This window comes from Periplaneta americana, chromosome 6 (assembly GCF_040183065.1).
Source record: "Periplaneta americana isolate PAMFEO1 chromosome 6, P.americana_PAMFEO1_priV1, whole genome shotgun sequence".
Taxonomy (NCBI): Eukaryota; Metazoa; Arthropoda; class Insecta; order Blattodea; family Blattidae; genus Periplaneta; species Periplaneta americana.
Window position 1 is genome coordinate 26,332,133 of NC_091122.1, and position 18,881 is coordinate 26,351,013.

Sequence of the window (18,881 nt, forward strand, 5' to 3'; positions counted from 1 at the left end):
TATATCCATACTACGCATCTTCTCTGCAGGGGATATTTTATATCTCTAAGGAGGATGACGCACTGCTTCTTCTTCTTCTTCTTCTTCTTCTTCTAGTTGGAATTCTTCGTTACTATTGCTTCTTTTTTAGTTTATTCTGTCTTGTGGCCTTTTTTATATAAACATGTATTAAGTATTTGCTCAAATATGATTAAAACGTTATTTTTTCAGTTAAAAATTGTAGTTTAAACAGATTGTTTCACTTACACACCTCTGGAGTATAAGAATGCTTTGAATTTTTAGCCAGCAGAGCCATCTGTAGATCGAACACATTACTACGTCATCCTGACACTGTTTCGTTGATGCTGTTGTAATAACAAATACCTTACTATAATAATACCGGACAGCTGTATACTAGTAGCACAGTCTAGTATATACAGTCGCGAAGCTCAATACGTAGTAAATATGCAAACATTAGATAGTTGCTCATCACTAGGATCGCTAATATCACCTCATTACAGGCAATGCAAAATAGAACCGTCACAGTCTATTGTTTCTAGTACCCTCAAAACTCAAGCTTCGTGACTGTATATAGTAGACTGTGCTACGTGAGTGCGAAAAATCGCGAACCTGACATCTAGCGCAGAGGGATGGAATTACGTCCACATATACAAATATTAACATAGCGAGATTCGGACTATTGTTTAAAACGTGAGTTACTAATGTGGTATTATATATGAAACACTTAAGAAATGTTGAATAATATTTAATGTAAAATTATCTTATATCAAAGCTGCATATTATGAGAAATATTGCATGCTTCATATTACTTTCCGTAATTAATTGTTACATATTTTTTCTTTGGTTTACCGAGACAAAATCAATCTGATATTAGGAATGAATTTACAGTAATATTTTATATACGCATTGCTGACAACTGCAAAGATAAAACTGATAGTAATCTGATGCTTGTAATAATTAGTAAAGGCATGTGGACAACAATAAAACTTAATTTGATACAACCTTAAAATCCAATAATTTTAACTTTTATTAGGTCTAAATAAAAAAACTAATTTGTATTTTTCTATCAACACAAAGACGAAGGAATTAGGCCTAATAAAGAATGTTGTTGACTCACGTTTTATGAACTGTCGGAACTCGAAAGTACGATTTGGAGCAATTTGTAATGCTGCAATTGTCACAATTATAAACAGCACATATACACCCTGACATTTTAACACTAGTACTAATTCATAAAACTATTAACAAATTAACTAGCCCAGCAACAATATACATTGCAGTTGATTACAGCTTGCTTCGCGAGTATCTCCATCCCTGCAGTTAGGTAGCAGCACCATCGTCGTTCGCACGTAAAACTGCTAGCTGTCCGGTATTATTATAGTAAGGTATTCGGGCAAAGCTTCATTTCTCGCACTAGTTTATTAAACCGTGTCGGACTGTAAAGAAAACAACTATCGCAATGTCCATATTTTATATGTTATACAATATTATAGTATTGTGAAATTTTATTTTTCCTACCAATTTTTTTTCTAGTGTTCTATTAAAATTATAGCATATAGCCTGTTAACCTGTTGTATCCTATAAGATCTTTGTCAGTTTAAGGGTTAACAGTGGTATTTGTTGGTTGTTTCAGATCTCGCAGCTGGTGGAGGACGTCCAAAGGTTGCAGGCCAGCATCACCAAACTGCAGGAGAGTTCTGCGGGGCAAATCGCGAGGCTGGAGGAGCAGCTGGACCACAAACGGCAGCATATCGCGAGGCTCGAAGCCAGGCTCGACGCGCAGCGGGACTATGACGACGTCAAGAGGGAGCTCAGGTCAGAAGAAACACAACTCACTAAATTATTATTATTATTATTATTATTATTATTATTATTATTATTATTATACGAAACGGAAATATAAAAATTGGGGATTTATCCTTCGAAGAGGTGGAAAAATTCAAATATCTTGAAGCAACAGTAACAAATATAAATGACACTCGGAAGGAAATTAAACGCAGAATAAATATGGGAAATGCCTGTTATTATTCGGTTGATAAGCATTTATCATCCAGTCTGCTGTCAAAAAATCTGAAAGTTAGAATTTATAAAACAGTTATATTACCGGTTGTTCTGTATGGTTGTGAAACTTGGACTCTCACTTTGAGAGAGGAACAGAGATTAAGGGTGTTAGAAAATAAGGTTCTTAGGAAAATATTTGGGGCTAAGAGGGATGAAGTTACAGGAGAATGGAGAAAGTTAAACAACGTAGAACTGCACGCATTGTATTCTTCACCTGACATAATTAAGAACATTAAATCCAGACGTTTGAGATGGGCAGGACATGTAGCACGTATGGGCGAATCAAGAAATGCATATAGAGTGTTAGATGGGAGGTCGGAGGGAAAAATACCTTTGTGGAGGCCGAGACGTAGATGGGAGAATAATATTAAAATAGATTTGAGGGAGGTGGGATATGATGATGGAGACTGGATTAATCTTGCTCAGGATAGGGACCGATGGCGAGCTTATGTGAGGGCGGCAATGAACCTTCGGGTTTCTTAAAAGCCAGTAAGTAAGTACGTAAGTAAGTAAGTAAGTAAGTAAGTAACAGATTGACAATGCAAAGTGGTAGCAGAATTGAAGGGTTCAGAACCATAGTGGGCCAAGCGCCTTTTACTAAAACCGTAGAAAACAAGGATTAAAATGAAGTTATTACCATAATTCAATGCAAACATATAGCAAGTAATATAAAGTATACACATTCAAACTAAATGATATGTCAGTCTTCATTAAACTATGATATTCACTTAACTTTAACCCTTGCTTTCTCCGTTTTTAATAAATGGCGCTTGGCCCACTATGGTTCTGAACCCTTCAATTGTGTCATCAGCTAATTGCAACAATAAAAAAAACACCAATTATATTTTTCCGCAGACAAAAACCAACGTACCCCCTGCCGAAAAAGAACGGTATGCTTCGGTAAGAATTCCGATAACTTAAGTTTGACTCTGTCTACATAAAGACGAGGTAAGTCTGCAGTTGATATGGATAAAGGTACGGCGGTATCGATAATATCAATATGGCAACGCTGGCAACCTTTTAAAGCTACATTACGGGATTTCCCAGTCGAAGGACATGCATTTTGAAATTAACCCTTCATTAATGGCATCGTATACAATCAGCGTTAGAAATCATGAGTTATTACTTCAATTCGCCGATGCTATTTTATCAGAGAATCTGTTGAACAATGTTGTTCTATATTTGAACAATGCTATTGATACTGTAAAAAAAAAAAGAACATATACGTGTTCGAACTTCCTGTGGGAAAACATTTTGTGGGTTTGCGTGATACCTGATACTATACAGAAGATTTATATAGACTAGATTCCAGGGTATGGACGTATTCTGTCATTTGATGTGTCGTCACGTGAGACAGATAATGGTTGACAGAAATCTATTCTAAAATATCGAAGGAAGTATAGTTTTTTATAATTCTGATGTTTTATTTCACCAAAAATTCTCCACCTACTGTTAACATCCTGGAAATGAGGGAGTGGCAAACGAAACGTCATTCTTTTATTAACCTATTACCCATCCGACTCCAAATCCTGTTCGACTGAAAAAAAAAAAAAACATTTTTACTATGTTTATCGTTATTTTTGCTCATCTATCATCGTCCATCTGTTTACTGGTCCATGACAACATGTAAATATAATAGGATTGCAACGTAGCAACGCAATCGTCACCGGATCGGGTTGCCATGAGGAAGTTAACACATCAAACATCTATACATTCACAGCTGTGAGAAGCGTTTCGTCGTATTCTGAATTAATAAAACAGTTTTGAAATTCTGTTGAAGGAATTACAGACGAGAATCTGAAAAAATATACGATACTACTCGAATAGATTATTTTTCAGATGGCGTTTCTAAGAATAAAACTTATAAGTCTGTCCACCATGCACTTAAATAGCGCGTTCAGTTAGACATCTCACTTTTTTCATCATCACTTTCACGACCACCATCGTCAAATTCTTCTTCTTCTTCGTCATATCTCACACATTAAATCATGTGACTTTTTGGCGGTACGACAATTTCTCATACCGTTTTTCGTGCTTGACCTTTCTTAAATTTCGTTTTGGAATTTTGTCTAGTTTCATTCTTCCAAAGCATTTTTCCATTTCTTCCGATAATCCTGTATAAATATTGAAATTCGCTCATCTTTCAGTACGTTTATTAATGGCAAATTTATTATTATTATTATTATTATTATTATTATTATTATTATTACTTACTTACTTACAAATGGCTTTTAAGGACCCGCAGGTTCATTGCCGCCCTCACATAAGCCCGCCTTCGGTTCCCATCCTGTCCAAGATTAATCCAGTCTATATCATCATATCCTACCTCCCTTAAATCTATTTTAATATTATCCTCCCATCTACGTCTCGGCCTCCCCAAAGGTCTTTTTCTCTCCGGTCTCCCAACTAACACTCTATATGCATTTCTGGATTTGCTCATACGTGCTACCTGCCCTACCCATCTCATACGTCAGGATTTAATGTTCCTAATTACGTCAGGTGAAGAATACAATGCGTGCAGTTCTGTGTTGTGTAACTTTCTCCATTCTCCTGTAACTTCATCCCTCTTAGCCCCAAATATTTTCCTAAGCACCTTATTCTCGAACAAACTTAATCTCTGTTCCTCTCTCGAAGTGATAGTCAAAGTTCCACAACCATACAGAACAACCGGTAATATAACTGTTTTATAAATTCTAACTTTCAGATTTTTTGACAGCAGACTAGATGACAAAAGATTCTCAACCGAATAATAACACGTATTTCTCATATTTATTCTGCATTTAATTTCCTCCCGAGTGTCATTTATATTTGTTACTGTTGCTTGAATTTTTCCACCTCTTCGAAGGATAAATTTCCAATTTTTATATTTCCATTTCGTGCAATATTCTGGTCACGAGACATAATCATATACTTCGTCTTTTTGGGATTTACTTCCAAACCTATCCCTTTACTTGTTTCTAGTAAAATTCCGTGTTTTCCCTAATAGTTTGTGGATTTTTTCCCAACATATTCACGTCATCCGCATAGACAAGCAGCTCATGTAACCCGTTCAATTCCAAACCCTCTCTGTTATCCTGGACTTTCCTAATGGCATATTCTAGAGCGAAGTTAAAAAGTAAAGGTGATAGTGCATCTCCTTGCTTTAGCCCGCAGTGAATTGGAAAAGCATCAGATAGAAACTGGCCCATACGGACTTTACTGTATATTTTACTGAGATATATTTCAATTAATCGAACTAATTTCTTGGGATTACCAAATTCAATAGGAATAGATACTCTAATGGAAATCGTAAATAAAGAATTTAGTTGCCAATACGAACTATAGAACACAAAAGATAATTACATTCCCCACAAAAAAGCTTAAAATCTCTCTTTCATACAGGGTGATTCAGAAAAAATATAAATATTTTAGGGATGGTGGTCGTATGGGTTATTCAAAGTAAAAAAATTGGGATATGATGTATCGGAAACTCAATTGAAGGTTTTGTGTTTGAATACATGTTCTGGGATGGGGCGTTGGATGTAACGTATCCATCTGCTCCCATGTGCCTCGATATTGTGAATTTTCTCTCTTCACTGAAATTCACTCGCGAATTTTTCCAATTTAACTTGTCGACAGCTGATTGTTGCTCAATTTAGATTGTAGTCTGGTTCCTTACGAATCGTTTGACAGTATTTCAAACGTTCTATCGCTTCGCATTCTCGAATAACACTGCCTCGGCTGCCGCGCGCCACGCCAATCCGTGACTCAATTTCCCCCCTCCCGCGTATCGCTAGATGACGTCACCTGATCCAACTCAAAGTAACATTTTATACATTGATCCTTCCCTGACGATCGCGGTTTATTTCATTGGAATATGTCTTATAATTTAGAAATTATAGGCGCTACAAACTTGGCCTGAAAATGTGTCGAGCTACTTTCTGGGATGGCACCCTAGGGTACTGAACCGAACTTACAGACGTTTTCAAGTCAACAGTTCATATAAACATGTGTGCAATTTTCAGTGGGTGTTGAGGTAGGCCTAAATATGTTTGAATTTAATGCATAACAAGCCTTGCAAATAATAAAAAAACGACACTTTTCATTTGACTTCAGGATTGTATTAAAAGCAATTTTAGTACATGTATTCCTAAGATATTCTGATCATCTGATCATCATCCTGACCGGAGGACAGGAAGTTGCAGGTTCGATTCCCGCTCGAGGTTGTGAAATTTTATTGAGTGTAATTAGTTACCACTGCCACCGGGTATATACCCACTGCAGTGTGAATAAATACATACATACATCTCTTTCTTTAATTACACCTTGGCTCTATTACGGTCGTAAAACACATACTTCAGATGATAATAATAAATCCAATGTAAATCCATGTCAAAAATTAAATTTAAAAGCGTTTCTATATTCTTAAATAACAATTTAACTTATTAAGCTTATATACGTTAAAATCTGTTTTCGTATATGCAGGTTAAATCTGAAATATGGTGCGATATTTTATGTACATGTTCTGTAAATGGAAACAAAAAACATCTTCATATTCTTGCACACTAAAAAACAAAAGAAGTAGGCCTACATGTATTTTGTATAAACTGGTTCTGTATGCTAGTGCGAAGTCGTATCCATAGAAACACATTTCACAATAAAAATTGAAAGTGCCCGTTTTCGGTGATCACATAAATATTTCTACCTAATACAATTACAATATTACAGTGATAATAACAAAAACATCTAAGGATTTTAAGACCTATGAATAAGTTATTTCCTTTATTTCATAGAATACGTACCAAAAAGTTCGTCTTTTCTTTTTTTCAGAGTCACGCTTTGATGGTGAAACAAAATGTTGTTCTCTATTCTAAAATCAACTAAAATTAAGATGTCCATCTGTACTATTTATTAACTAAAAACTCATTTTTCTTCTCAAATGTTGGTCTACTAGTTTTTAAAATGGGCTACATTTGTTTCTTGGGACACTCTTTTCTTAGAAGCACTGTACACAAACACAGACCAAGCCTATTTGCTTTTCAATGAATTGATCCCGTAGCAAAGTGCAGCTAGAATAAACGTCTAATGCTTATTCTGAAGAAGTGACTTGTTTGCAAGGCCAATAAACTCTTATAAAAGTGTGTTCTTACGTTTATCTCAATTGAAGAAGATTAGTTTTTACAGTCCATTGTGGCAATGTTGATTGTGTTTGCATTTCGACATCATGTAGTCTCTATGGTGATAACGGGTGTCTATTAGATTTAGAAGTGTAGTGGAAGGGGTTCATAAATGGGTGAAACACATATCAAAAAAACTTTTGAGCCAAAAAAAAATACCAATAATATTTTACATATATTTACATTACTTCGTTACAGTGTTATTGCCTCTTTTTTTCTGTTCCAAACTGAAGTTAACTTCAAATGTAACAGAATACGTTACAAAGCAACACAAGATTGCTCTAGGCTTTCACAAGTTCGTTACGGTACGAGTCTAAATTTATAATCGGCTTCCTATAGTGGAAAAAAATCAAACAGAAATTTTATAAATTAATGTTTCGTTATTACATAATTTGTTGGAGTACTCTTGAAAAAAAAAAAGTCAATATTACTTTTTTACGTTGCCGATACAGTAAATCATTTGTCTTTACAATGGTGTTTAAAATAAATAATATTTATGGCTAAGAGAAAATTAATTTGCGTACATGTAACAGGTTTGTGTCATATTGAGGGAATATCATTGAAAAAAGATTTACATAAAAATAAAAAGACTATTTAATTCATAAAGTAATTGGTTAAAACGTATCGATAATGTTTTCAATTTTTTTTTAATTTCTGTTGCCTTGGCAACGCTGATTTCGGAATGTAACAAATGAAAGCAACTCAAGCTATTGTGTGTGGGTTATTCCGTTTTTCTTTTTTCTTTTCTTTCCTTTTCTGCGAATTTATTGTACAGAATAAATTGTTTCGAATCTTGTATACGCAAATTGTCTTGTTAGGTGTTGTTTTCAGTAGGACATTATACTGTATATCAACGTTCTAAGACGCGTAAGATATTTCGCAATATCTGCATCTTAATGCTGTACTTACAGAACCTTGAGAAGATTGAAGATTAAATGACATTCATATTTCAAATTTATTTTATTCTCATTTTATGTAAGTGAACTTTATCTTTCTTTTATTTTTAAGAGAAGATTAACTACCCTATACCGCTAATGTGACAATGTGAAATTTGCTTATTTTATAACCATTATCTCAAGAAGTAGAGAAGATATCTTACTCGAATTTTTACAGGACGAAAATACAAGATTTCTAAATAAACTGACATAAATTTATCAAGAAATACGATGCAAGTTGAAAATTTTTTAATTTTAAAATACTATTGATTTTATTTGGTTTTTATTGTGCAAATGTCCCATTTTCTTAGGGACAATGAATGGTAGAAGAATGAAATTTTAAACACATGTTGACAACACTACAATAATTAAATTGAAATACATTAAGTGGTGTATGTCTATTAGTTCGATCAGAAAAAAATGTTTTACATAAAAGATAACAAAATAAAATCAGTATTGTTAAGAAAAACGAATCCTTCTTTACAGCATGTATTTCTTGATAAATCTAAGTCAATTTACTTATAAACATTGTGCTTTTTTCTTGTAAAAATTTCAGTAGATCCTGAAATAATGGGGCATAAGCAGTATTCATTCATTCATTATTAGCACTACAGCCCGTGAAGGGTCTGGGCTTCCTTAATCAGTATAAACCATTCATCTCTATCTTGAGCCCGTTGTCTCCATCTCTTGCATCCAACTCTCCGCAGATCATCCTCCACATCCTGAAGCCACCTCAGCCTTGGTCTTCCTCTCTTCCTTAATCCTCCTGGGTGTCCATATAATGCCCGTTTAGGTAATCGGCCTTCTGGCATACGTTCAAGGTGTCCCAACCATCTAAGTCTGCCTTTCTTAATGAAGGAAACTATACTCGGCTCTCCATACAGTTCCATTAGTACTTTATTTGTTCTACTTCTAAACTGACCATTTTCAAAATGGGGAACATATATCTTTCTCAGGACTTTTCTTTCCCAAACTGCTAGCATATTTTCATTATTTATTGTTAAAACCCAAGCTTCGCTAGCATATGTAACCACTGGTCTTAGAATAGTTTTATAAATTATTTTCTTTGCAGATCTGGATAATGAACCGAGTTTAAATAGTTTTCCAAGCCCAAAGAGGCACCTATTACCGGCCATTATTCATATCATTATTGTTTGTTATCATTGTACCTAAATATTTGAAAACTGGTACAGTTTTCAAAATTGGCATAAGCAGTATAGGGTAGTTAATCTCTATTTAAAAAAAATTATCTCAGGCGTCTCAGAAGTGATTTTTAAAAACCCCATGTGTCCATACTATTAACTGTCAGTTTTACTTCTTTTTTTAAATGCAGAATGAAAGGAATGTCTTTCGGCATGTGCCAGCGGGAAATTAAAATAAACAGTTGCATGCCATGAGTTTGCATGGTAAACTGAAGTCAGGGATTTTAAGCTTTTGCAAAGATTTGATTTACATTGTTGTTTACTTCAGTTTCGTTGCTGTAATACAATCAATAACAGAAGCACTAGGTGTTTTCTCGGAGGTACGGCCCAACATTTTTTCAAGGAAAGCATTAATGTGCTTAATGTATGTTCATAATATTAACTAGGCCTACACCAGTTTCCAGTTTTAATTTTTATTTTTGTCTCTTTCGGTAAGTTTGAGCGGGAAATTTAGAACAAACAGTTGCATGCCATGAGTTCGCATGGTAAACTGTAGTTTGAGATCTTAAGCTTTGGCAAAGATATAGGCCTAACTTAGATTGTTGTTTACTTCAGTTTCCTTGCCGTAATACAAATCGATAACAGAAGCACTAGGTGTTTTCTCGGAGGTAGGCCTACGGCCCAACATTTTTTCAAGGAAAGCATTAATGTGCTTAATGTATGTTCATAATATTAACTAGGCCTACACCAGTTTCCAGTTTTAATTTTTATTTTTGTCTCTTTCGGTAAGTTTGAGCGGGAAATTTAGAACAAACAGTTGCATGCCATGAGTTCGCATGGTAAACTGTAGTTTGAGATCTTAAGCTTTGGCAAAGATATAGTCCTAACTTATATTGTTGTTTACTTCAGTTTCCATGCTGTAATACAAATCGATAACAGAAGCACTAGGTGTTTTCTCGGAGGTACGGCCCAACATTTTTTAAAGGAAATGGTTAATGTGCTTAATGTATGTTCATTTCTTGAAGAAAAAGAATTCCCTGGGTGTCTAGAGTCTGGAAATCTGTATCGATGTGAGTGTGATTGTGAGTGTGCCGCGTTAATATTAATTAACCAATCATCGCAAATATAAAAATACATCAGGACTGTCGCTGGGCAGGAACCTGAACACACGTTTCAGCGTCACATTGTTGACAAGTAGCTCCACATAACCATAAAGCATCTAATAGATGCTATAGAGTTACCAACAACGAAAAAAAAAAATGAATGTTCATAATATTAACTGACTGCCTCTGTGATCTGGAGGTCCCGTGTTCGATTCCTGGGCCCAATTCTCGGTGAATTTTTCTTGAAGAAGAAAAATTCCCTGGGTGTCTAGAGTCTGGAAATTTGTATGAATGTGATTGTGTGTGTGCCGGGTTAATATTAATTAACCAATCATAAAAAATATAAAAATACATCAGGACTGTCGCTGGGCAGCAACCTGGACACACGTTTCAGCGTCACATTGTTGACAAGTAACTCCATCTGTGAACACAGCACTAATTGATGCTATAGAGTGACCAACAACGAAAAAAAAAAATATATATATATATTAACTAGGCCTACACCACTTTCCAGTTTTAATTTTTATTTTTATCTCTTTCGGTAAGTTTGAGTGGGAAATTTAGAACAAACAGTTGCATGCCCTGAGTTCGCATGGTAAACTGAAGTCGGAGATCTTAAGCTTTGGCAAAGATAGGCTATAACTTATATTGTTGTTTACTTCAGTTTCCACGCTATAATACAAATCGATAACAGAAGCACTAGATGTTTACTCGGAGGTACGGCCCGACATTTTTTCAAGGAAATCATTAATGTGCTGGCTGAGATGTAGGAAGACTTGATCCCGGATTACTTCTCTCTTCCCCACCAACTCGTCTGCATTCCCCCCACCCTCACCCGGCGCCATTATCATTGCTCATCACCTCTGTGCGGCACCCGAGTCACCTGCTACGTTTTGTTGTGTTCTTCCAGCATTTTGCGGAGTATCGAATTCCCGTCAATGGGACCCGGAGGTCCTGGAGAAGCCAGCAAGTCTCTGGAGATGCTGCTTCTGGAGAGGACAAAGGCACTGCAGCAGGCGGAGAACGTGGCTCTGAAGGCTGCAGTCAGCGCCGCGGCGGATCTCCAAGGTAACACACACAACGCCGAACCGTCGTCGTCTTTTGTTTCAGTTGCTCATAGAATAAATCGTACAGTACTCCCGATGTAACACATCGTTTCAAATGACCACGAAAGGCATTTTTCTGAAAGACTTTTAACTATATACAGTCTCCGTTTGAGTATGGATAACATTATTATAAAGCTATTATGATAGTAGGAAAAATTTGTTGCTGGTTATATTATGATTAAAAGATGGGAGTTTCCATGACAATCAACAATACATAATCTGAAAGTACAAATGAAAATCGTAGATGATTAAAATGGCTACTACAAATCAACAGCGGGCACAATGTGTTCTTTGGTATGCCAAATTTGAGAGTTAAAAGAGTTCAAAGGGAATTTCAACTTGAGTATGGTGTGCGTAATGTACCTAAATATGATTCCTTAATGTTGTGGTATCGAACATTTGTAGAAACAGGTTCTGTGTTAAAAAAAAAAAAAACATACACGAGGTCGCAGGCGAAACCCAGTACGAGAAGCAGCTGTCTCTTGGCTTGGTCCCCAAACTCCCCAGATCTAACCCCTCCTGACTTCTTCGTGTGGGATTTTGTTAAAGACATCGTCTATTCACAGAAACCCAGGAACATTGATGATGTAAGAGTAAAAATTACTCAAGCTTTTCAACAAATCACCCCTCTTATGTTACAACGGACATGGGCTGAATTGCATCACCGTTATGAGTTGTGCAGGGTGCGTAATGGGGGTCATGTTGAGTTCTGAGGAGTCTCCCATCTTTCAGTGTTGTATGCACAAAGTTTCAACAAATAAAATTCAGTAGTAAATGTTTTACAGTGTTTTTATTTTATCCATACCCAAACGGATCATCCTGTACATTTTTATTTGAAATTCATTACGAGTGAATGTTTCTCGAATTTCACAGAATAAAAATGTTTCAGAATTAATCTAAACTCCGATGTAATAAGGCAAGAATCGACGTCCCGATTCCTTTAGCTGTTATGTAAAAAATATTGCCCTAGTTGTATGAATGCTTGATTTAATTTATGGCTGCAATAGTTAAGAATCTGTAGCATTGGCAGTTTTGTTCTGCTAGTAGTTGTATATTGTTATGTTAACCTCTTATAATTTTTTACAGTGAATGTTTACTGTATGTTTGTTACCCTCATCCCTTCACCGATGATGTGACGTCATATGTTGTGTCGTGTCCAATAGTAACCCATTATTCGTATATTCTTACCCAAGTATATTTTTTTTATTAGTAGGGCTTTTATTATTTGCCTTCTTCCGTTTTTAATGTGCATGGAAACTCTTTTTTTTTATTAATTACAAATAATTAGTTTTTTGATCTTATTTCGCAATAAAAATTGTGGTATTTTATGAGTTCGATTATATTGCTACGTAACAGTACCAGCTTTACCTCACATAGCGTAACAATCAATGATATTTCGATTTCTATCGATATAATAATAATAATAATAATAATACCATATACTAATATATAGATGAACTAGTGCGAGTTACGGATATTTATGTAGTAAAATCCCCTTTATTTCGGGTTAAAATAAAATAATGTTTGTAAAATAATATAAATAAATTATCAAAAATATAAAAAATAGGCCCTAAGTTGATCTCAGGAGGTTTGAACCTAGGTCCAATTACACCATGGTCTCTCACTTTACCAACATTCTGAAGAGAACTACGTAGCATAATAAAAATAATAATAATAATAATAATAATAATAATAATAATAATAATTGTTAAATTAGATATTATGAATGTGTTCATGTTTGTTGTTTGTTATGTTTAATTTTAAACAAAAATGTGTTTTATGGCATATAGGGAAAATATTCATGTGACCTGACATATTAAATCAAAGATCATTCTTCGTATTATGTAATTTTTAATTAATTTCGGAATATGTATGATAAGAACTTTCTGTGTTAAATTTTCACGTACCTTGTTAACATGTTTCGACCTATTTTGGGTCATCTTCAGAACCTTTCGTTGTTGGTCTTGGCACCTCTTGTTTCCTGTGAGGGTGCGTTCGTAGTGTAGAGTCAAAGAGTGTATGTGTTTTGAAATTGAGTTGTGTGTTGAGAATATCGTTGGGGTGTGTTTTCGTGTGTCTGTATGTTTCATATTGTTCTAGTGTGTTGAGTTTCTGGCTTTTTGGTTGGATGTGCAGTATTTCCATGTCTATGTTGATGTCTCTGTAGGTGTGGTTGGCACTTGTGAAATACTGCACATCCAACCAAAAAGCCAGAAACTCAACACACTAGAACAATATGAAATATACAGACACACGAAAACACACCCCAACGATATTCTCAACACACAATTCAATTTCAAAACAAATACAGTCTTTGAGTCTACACTACGAACGCACCCTCACAGAAAACAAGAGGCGCCAAGACCAACAACGACCAGTTCTGAAGATGACCCAAAATAGGTCGAAACATGTTAACAAGGTACGTTAAAATTTAACACAAGAAAGTTCTTATCATACATATTCCGAAGTGATACAGTGTTAAAAGTTGTGTAATCAAGATGTATATTTTAATTAATATTATTTTATTTAATTTATCAGTAGCAATATGGCCGCATCTACAACGAAAGAAGAGGTGAAAATAAATGAAACGCGGCGACGCGCTTCTGATTCGTGATTGGATGATGTTCAACTTAGTTTTTTTTGCGGTTGTGAAAGCTAGAAATCGGCGATGTCGAATCAGCGCCATCTTGCTTTAGTTCATTTTAACGTTAATCGTAATCAAATACACGGAGATTATATTTGTCAAACTTCAACGAACTTCACCGTAACGAATCGTAACGCAAACGAACGTTGAACGTAATCCTGGCCTTACCGACGTGTAAATGAAGGAATAGTATCCTATTACACGGTTAGTTTAGGATGAACGTGAAAAAGTTTAATTAAATGGCTTATTACGCAGTAATACTATCATAGTGCCAAAATATTGCGCAATATTTCTAAATGTTGATGTATAACATGTTGAATTTATGTGTCTATTTCATAAACTTAAACGATTAATGTTCTAGAAAGCATTTTTCAGAGTTTGTTTTTCCAATTGTAGCATCGTGGCCATGTTGTTTTTACATGTGTTTACCGAAGCATGCTATTTGTATTTCCTTTGCATTTTATTCATGCCTTATCTGATGTATCTAGCTGGTAATAATAGGTATTAATTCAGTTTGAACTTTGGCGCTGTTGTGCTTGCGAAATGACTGATATGATTTCAGCTATTTGTGACACTCGCAATTTCGATTTCTACAAGAAGGTCGCATATTTGCGTCTAAAACCTTCATTCGACCTACAATCTGTGCTTTAACTTTCTTGTGTCGCAATGGCTCATGTCGAATTAGATGAAGTAGCGAGATTATTGCATATTTATCAAGGATGTTCACGGATATAAACCGTAAGTAGCTTAATCCCTCCGTCATTCTGGTGTAAGAAATTGAGTTGTGTAATAAAACACACAATAACTATGTTCTGCACATAAGTTTCGCTTCAACAATAGCGGTATAAATTTTAGTTCATTATTTCAGCTGATAGGTTCGCATTGTGTTAATATCTAGTCGATATAAATTTCGATATGTAGGCCTAACGATCCAGTTGCCATGGAATTGATCCTCTTTTTTTTCTTCCAGTGTTCTTTTGTTTTTTATAAATTAGAATTATTTATTAGTTTAGTTCATTATATCCACCACTAGGGCCACTAGCTTCAGTAAATTGTCGATATGAATCGATATAATTGTTGTAGCGCAGAATTGATATTCTCTTTTTTTTTCAGAATTCTTTTGTCTTCCGTAAATTGAAATGTTCCCATGGTTAGAACTGAAATTTCTATAAGTGACGGGTTTTTATGTGAACTTATGCATTATTTAGATCTTGTACATGTCGAGCTCCTGAATAGATATGGTAGGAATTAAAATTTCAAATCTACAATAGCGTTGTCGTTCGAGAAAATTGCTGTGGTAAACGAACAAAAAAAATGACGGGGAAGGATGTGTCCTAAATTGCAATTCAAATTCAGTTAGTTAGGGATTGAAATATGCGTATTTTTGACTATCATATTTCCATTTTTATCTTTTTGACACCTTGTTTGTTGTCAGAGATCAGTAATTTTCTTTCATTTTTTCGTAACTGGCAACTGACGCAAAACTATGCGAGTCATTTTGAAGGACTTGGACATGGAAAATTGACTTAAATTTAGGTGTTCGAACTTAAAATTTTCACCTCTAGCATAACTACCTACACTTTCAAAGCGTTAGATCTCTCTGAAGTTTACTAGAATTAAGGGAAGACTCCAATGAAAATCATAAAAATTTTTCCAACTTTTTTTTAGCTATTTCACTTATTCAGAATTTATATTTTCATACCCCAAATGGATTCAGCTCAATTCTGGTTACAAATACTCGTATGTTTACACTCTTTACATTAAGGCTAGAAGGGGGCGTGGAACTTAAAAAGCTGTCAAAATTGTTTTTCATCGAAGAATTCTTTCTTAAAATTTCTGATTACAAATCTAGTAACTTTTTGTTGGCTCCCTGATTACAAATCTAGTAACTTTTTGTTGGCTCCCTGAAGTTACTAGATGAATGTAGCGGAGGAGAATATTAATTTTCATTTTATTTTCAAATCTATTTTTCTGTGTTCATTTTTGTTGATTCAACACCAACTTTCTTATGCCAAATATTAATCAATCTGGATGAAATTTTTACTGCAAGTATTTATGAGGTAGCTTCATGTTTCTATGCATTTATTTTGTGAGAAGTGCTGCTAGTTTATTTTATTAATATTTTTCTTAAGAAAAATGCTGCTAGTTTATTTTAATAATATTTTTCTTAATGCTGCTAGTTTATTTTATTAATATTTTTCTTAATAAAAATATTAATAAAATAAACTAGCAGCATTTCTCATAAAATAAATGCATAGAAACATGCAGCTATCTCATAAATACTTGCAGTAAAAATTTCATTCAGATTGATTAATATTTGGCATAAGAAAGCTGGTGTTGAATCAACAAAAATGAACACAGAAAAATAGATTTGAAAATAAAATGAAAATTAATATTCTCCTCCGCTACATTCATCTACAGTAGTAACTTCAGGGAGCCAACAAAAAGTTACTAGATTTGTAATCAGAAATTTTAAAAAATAATTCTTCGATGAAAAACAATTTTGACACCTCTTTAAATTCCACGCCCCCTTCCAGCCTTAATTTAAAAAGTGTAAACATACGAGTATTTGTAATCAGAATTGAGCTGAATCCATTTGGGGTATGAAAATATAAATTCTGAATAAGTGAAATAGCTAAAAAAAATTTGGAAAAATTTTCATGATTTTCAGTGGAGTCTTCCCTTAAACGCTATATATATCGAGGTATGGAATGTAACATAGTTTTATCTAGAAGTGAAATATTGAAGGTTATGTATACTAAAATATGAACACATTTATAACCTCTGTAACTAGCCCGTAATTTTATGCATCTTTATTTTAGTAAGTCATATTTGCTACAAAACATTTACATCGTCATTGAAAGAGATGACGCATGAAACTAAATGTTAAAATTGTGAGACACACGTTTTTATATGCAGGAGCTATTGGCCGATATCATAAATAATCCCCTGTAGCACCAAACTGTGATACAAATAGAATACGACTTGGCAGTTGGAACTTCTTAACACGCAAATGTAGTAAAGTATCTATTATAAAAGAAATCGCCGCAATAGTAAAAGCGAATACGACTGTCCCTAAATAATGCCTAAAATACGAGAATATAGCTACGAATATGAGTGAAGACAATATTTCTAAACAAGTAATGGGGCACTAAATGCAAGACGGTTTCACTTTAATTTTAACCCCAGTTGCATCCTCGCCTAATTTTGGGTCCCGCCGTTAACTTATTTATGAACAGCTGAGCATCACCACGAGACACCTGCATTCTATTACAGCTGCCCGTGCCACTCATCTTCTACGCTGCATACGTAATGCTGGTGTTTATAAAATGGCTGCTGATGCTAGTACAGAGTGACTAGATCTGATACAAGGAGCGCTTCCTAGAATAGTGAGCGGTGTGTCACTCGAGTGTCCCACTTCACGATAATTGTTGATGTTCTCAATTCAGTGCAAGCTCAATTTGTCTCCGTGTTCTAAGTCAAGTGTCTGTGTCTAACACATAGCAGGGGCTACAGGTAGCACGAGCTACTCAGGGGTAACGTGTGGCAAGTTTAAGGGATGAGTAAATAATTATGGAGAGGTTCCAAATGACGAAGAAGATGGACACGAAGAGAAGAAAAGAAAGAAAAGAATGACGGTTGTAACAAAAAGCACGAAGGAAGAAAGAAGTGTGAAAAGAATGAAAAGAACGAAAAATACAGAATGCGAAGGAATGTAGAAAACAAGGGAATAAAAGTAAACAAAACGAGAAGTAAAGAATAAAGCAGAAGAATTAAAAAAATAAAAATAAAGGAAATAAATAATATTAAAGACAAGAAGGAGATAAATAAGAGAATAAAGTAAAGAGGGAAATAATGTAAAGGAAGAAATGAAGAGATGAAAAGAAAACACAAGACTATGTAGTAATGGAAGTGAAGAAGGAAGCAAAATAAGGTTGAAAAAAGTAAAAGATGAAGTAGAGAAAGAGGGGAAGAAGGATTGTAAGAAAGAAATAAAGAAGGAAAGAATAGAGGGAAATAAATTAAAAAAAAACAAAGACGAGATAAGAAAGAACAAACGAAGAGATAGTAAATAAAACCAAGGAAAGGAGAGAAAGAAAGAAAAACGGAGGGAAAGCGAAGATAAACAAAAGAAAGTAAAGCTAGGAAGAACAAAAGAAGGGACACTAAAGGGAAACAAAAGAAGGCAGAGAGGTAGTACAAAAGAAGGGAAAGTTAGGAAGAACGAAGAAGGGGAAGTTAGAAAGAACAAAAGAAGGAAAAGATTAAGAAAAATCAGGAAAAGAGGAAGAGCAAAATAAGGAAAAGATAAAGAACAAAAGAAAAATGAACCAAAGAAGAGAAAGGTGAAGAAGTAAGAAGACATGAAAAACAAAAGAAGGAAAAATGAAGAACAAAAGAAGCAAAAGATGAAGAACAAAAGAAAGAAAAGATGAAGAATAAAAGAAAGAAAAGATGAAAAAAGAAAAAATGAAGAAAAAAGAAGGAAAAGATGAAGAAAAGAAGAAAAATATGAAAAACTAAACAAGGAAAAGATGAAGAACGAAAAGAAGAAAAAAATGAACAAAAGAAAGAAAAGATGAACGAAAGGAAGAAAAAGATGAAGAAGAAAGAAGGAAAAGATGAAAAACAAAAGAAGGAAAAGATGAAGAACAAAAGAAAGAAAAGATGAAAAAAAGAAGGAAAAGATGAAGAACAAAAGAAAGAAAAGATGAAGAACAAAAGAAAGAAAAG

At 34.4% G+C, this 18,881-nt stretch overlaps 1 protein-coding gene across 1 annotated transcript in view; it reads left to right on the forward strand.

The window, feature by feature from the left end:
• ct (homeobox protein, cut) overlaps positions 1–18,881 on the forward strand; it is a 693,629-nt gene that overhangs the window by 546,868 nt on the left and 127,880 nt on the right. The window contains exons 5-6 of the mRNA XM_069829769.1: positions 1,634–1,815; positions 11,308–11,465. Of these exons, the coding sequence (XP_069685870.1) occupies positions 1,634–1,815; positions 11,308–11,465 (340 nt within the window). The remainder of the gene's footprint in view (positions 1–1,633; positions 1,816–11,307; positions 11,466–18,881) is intronic.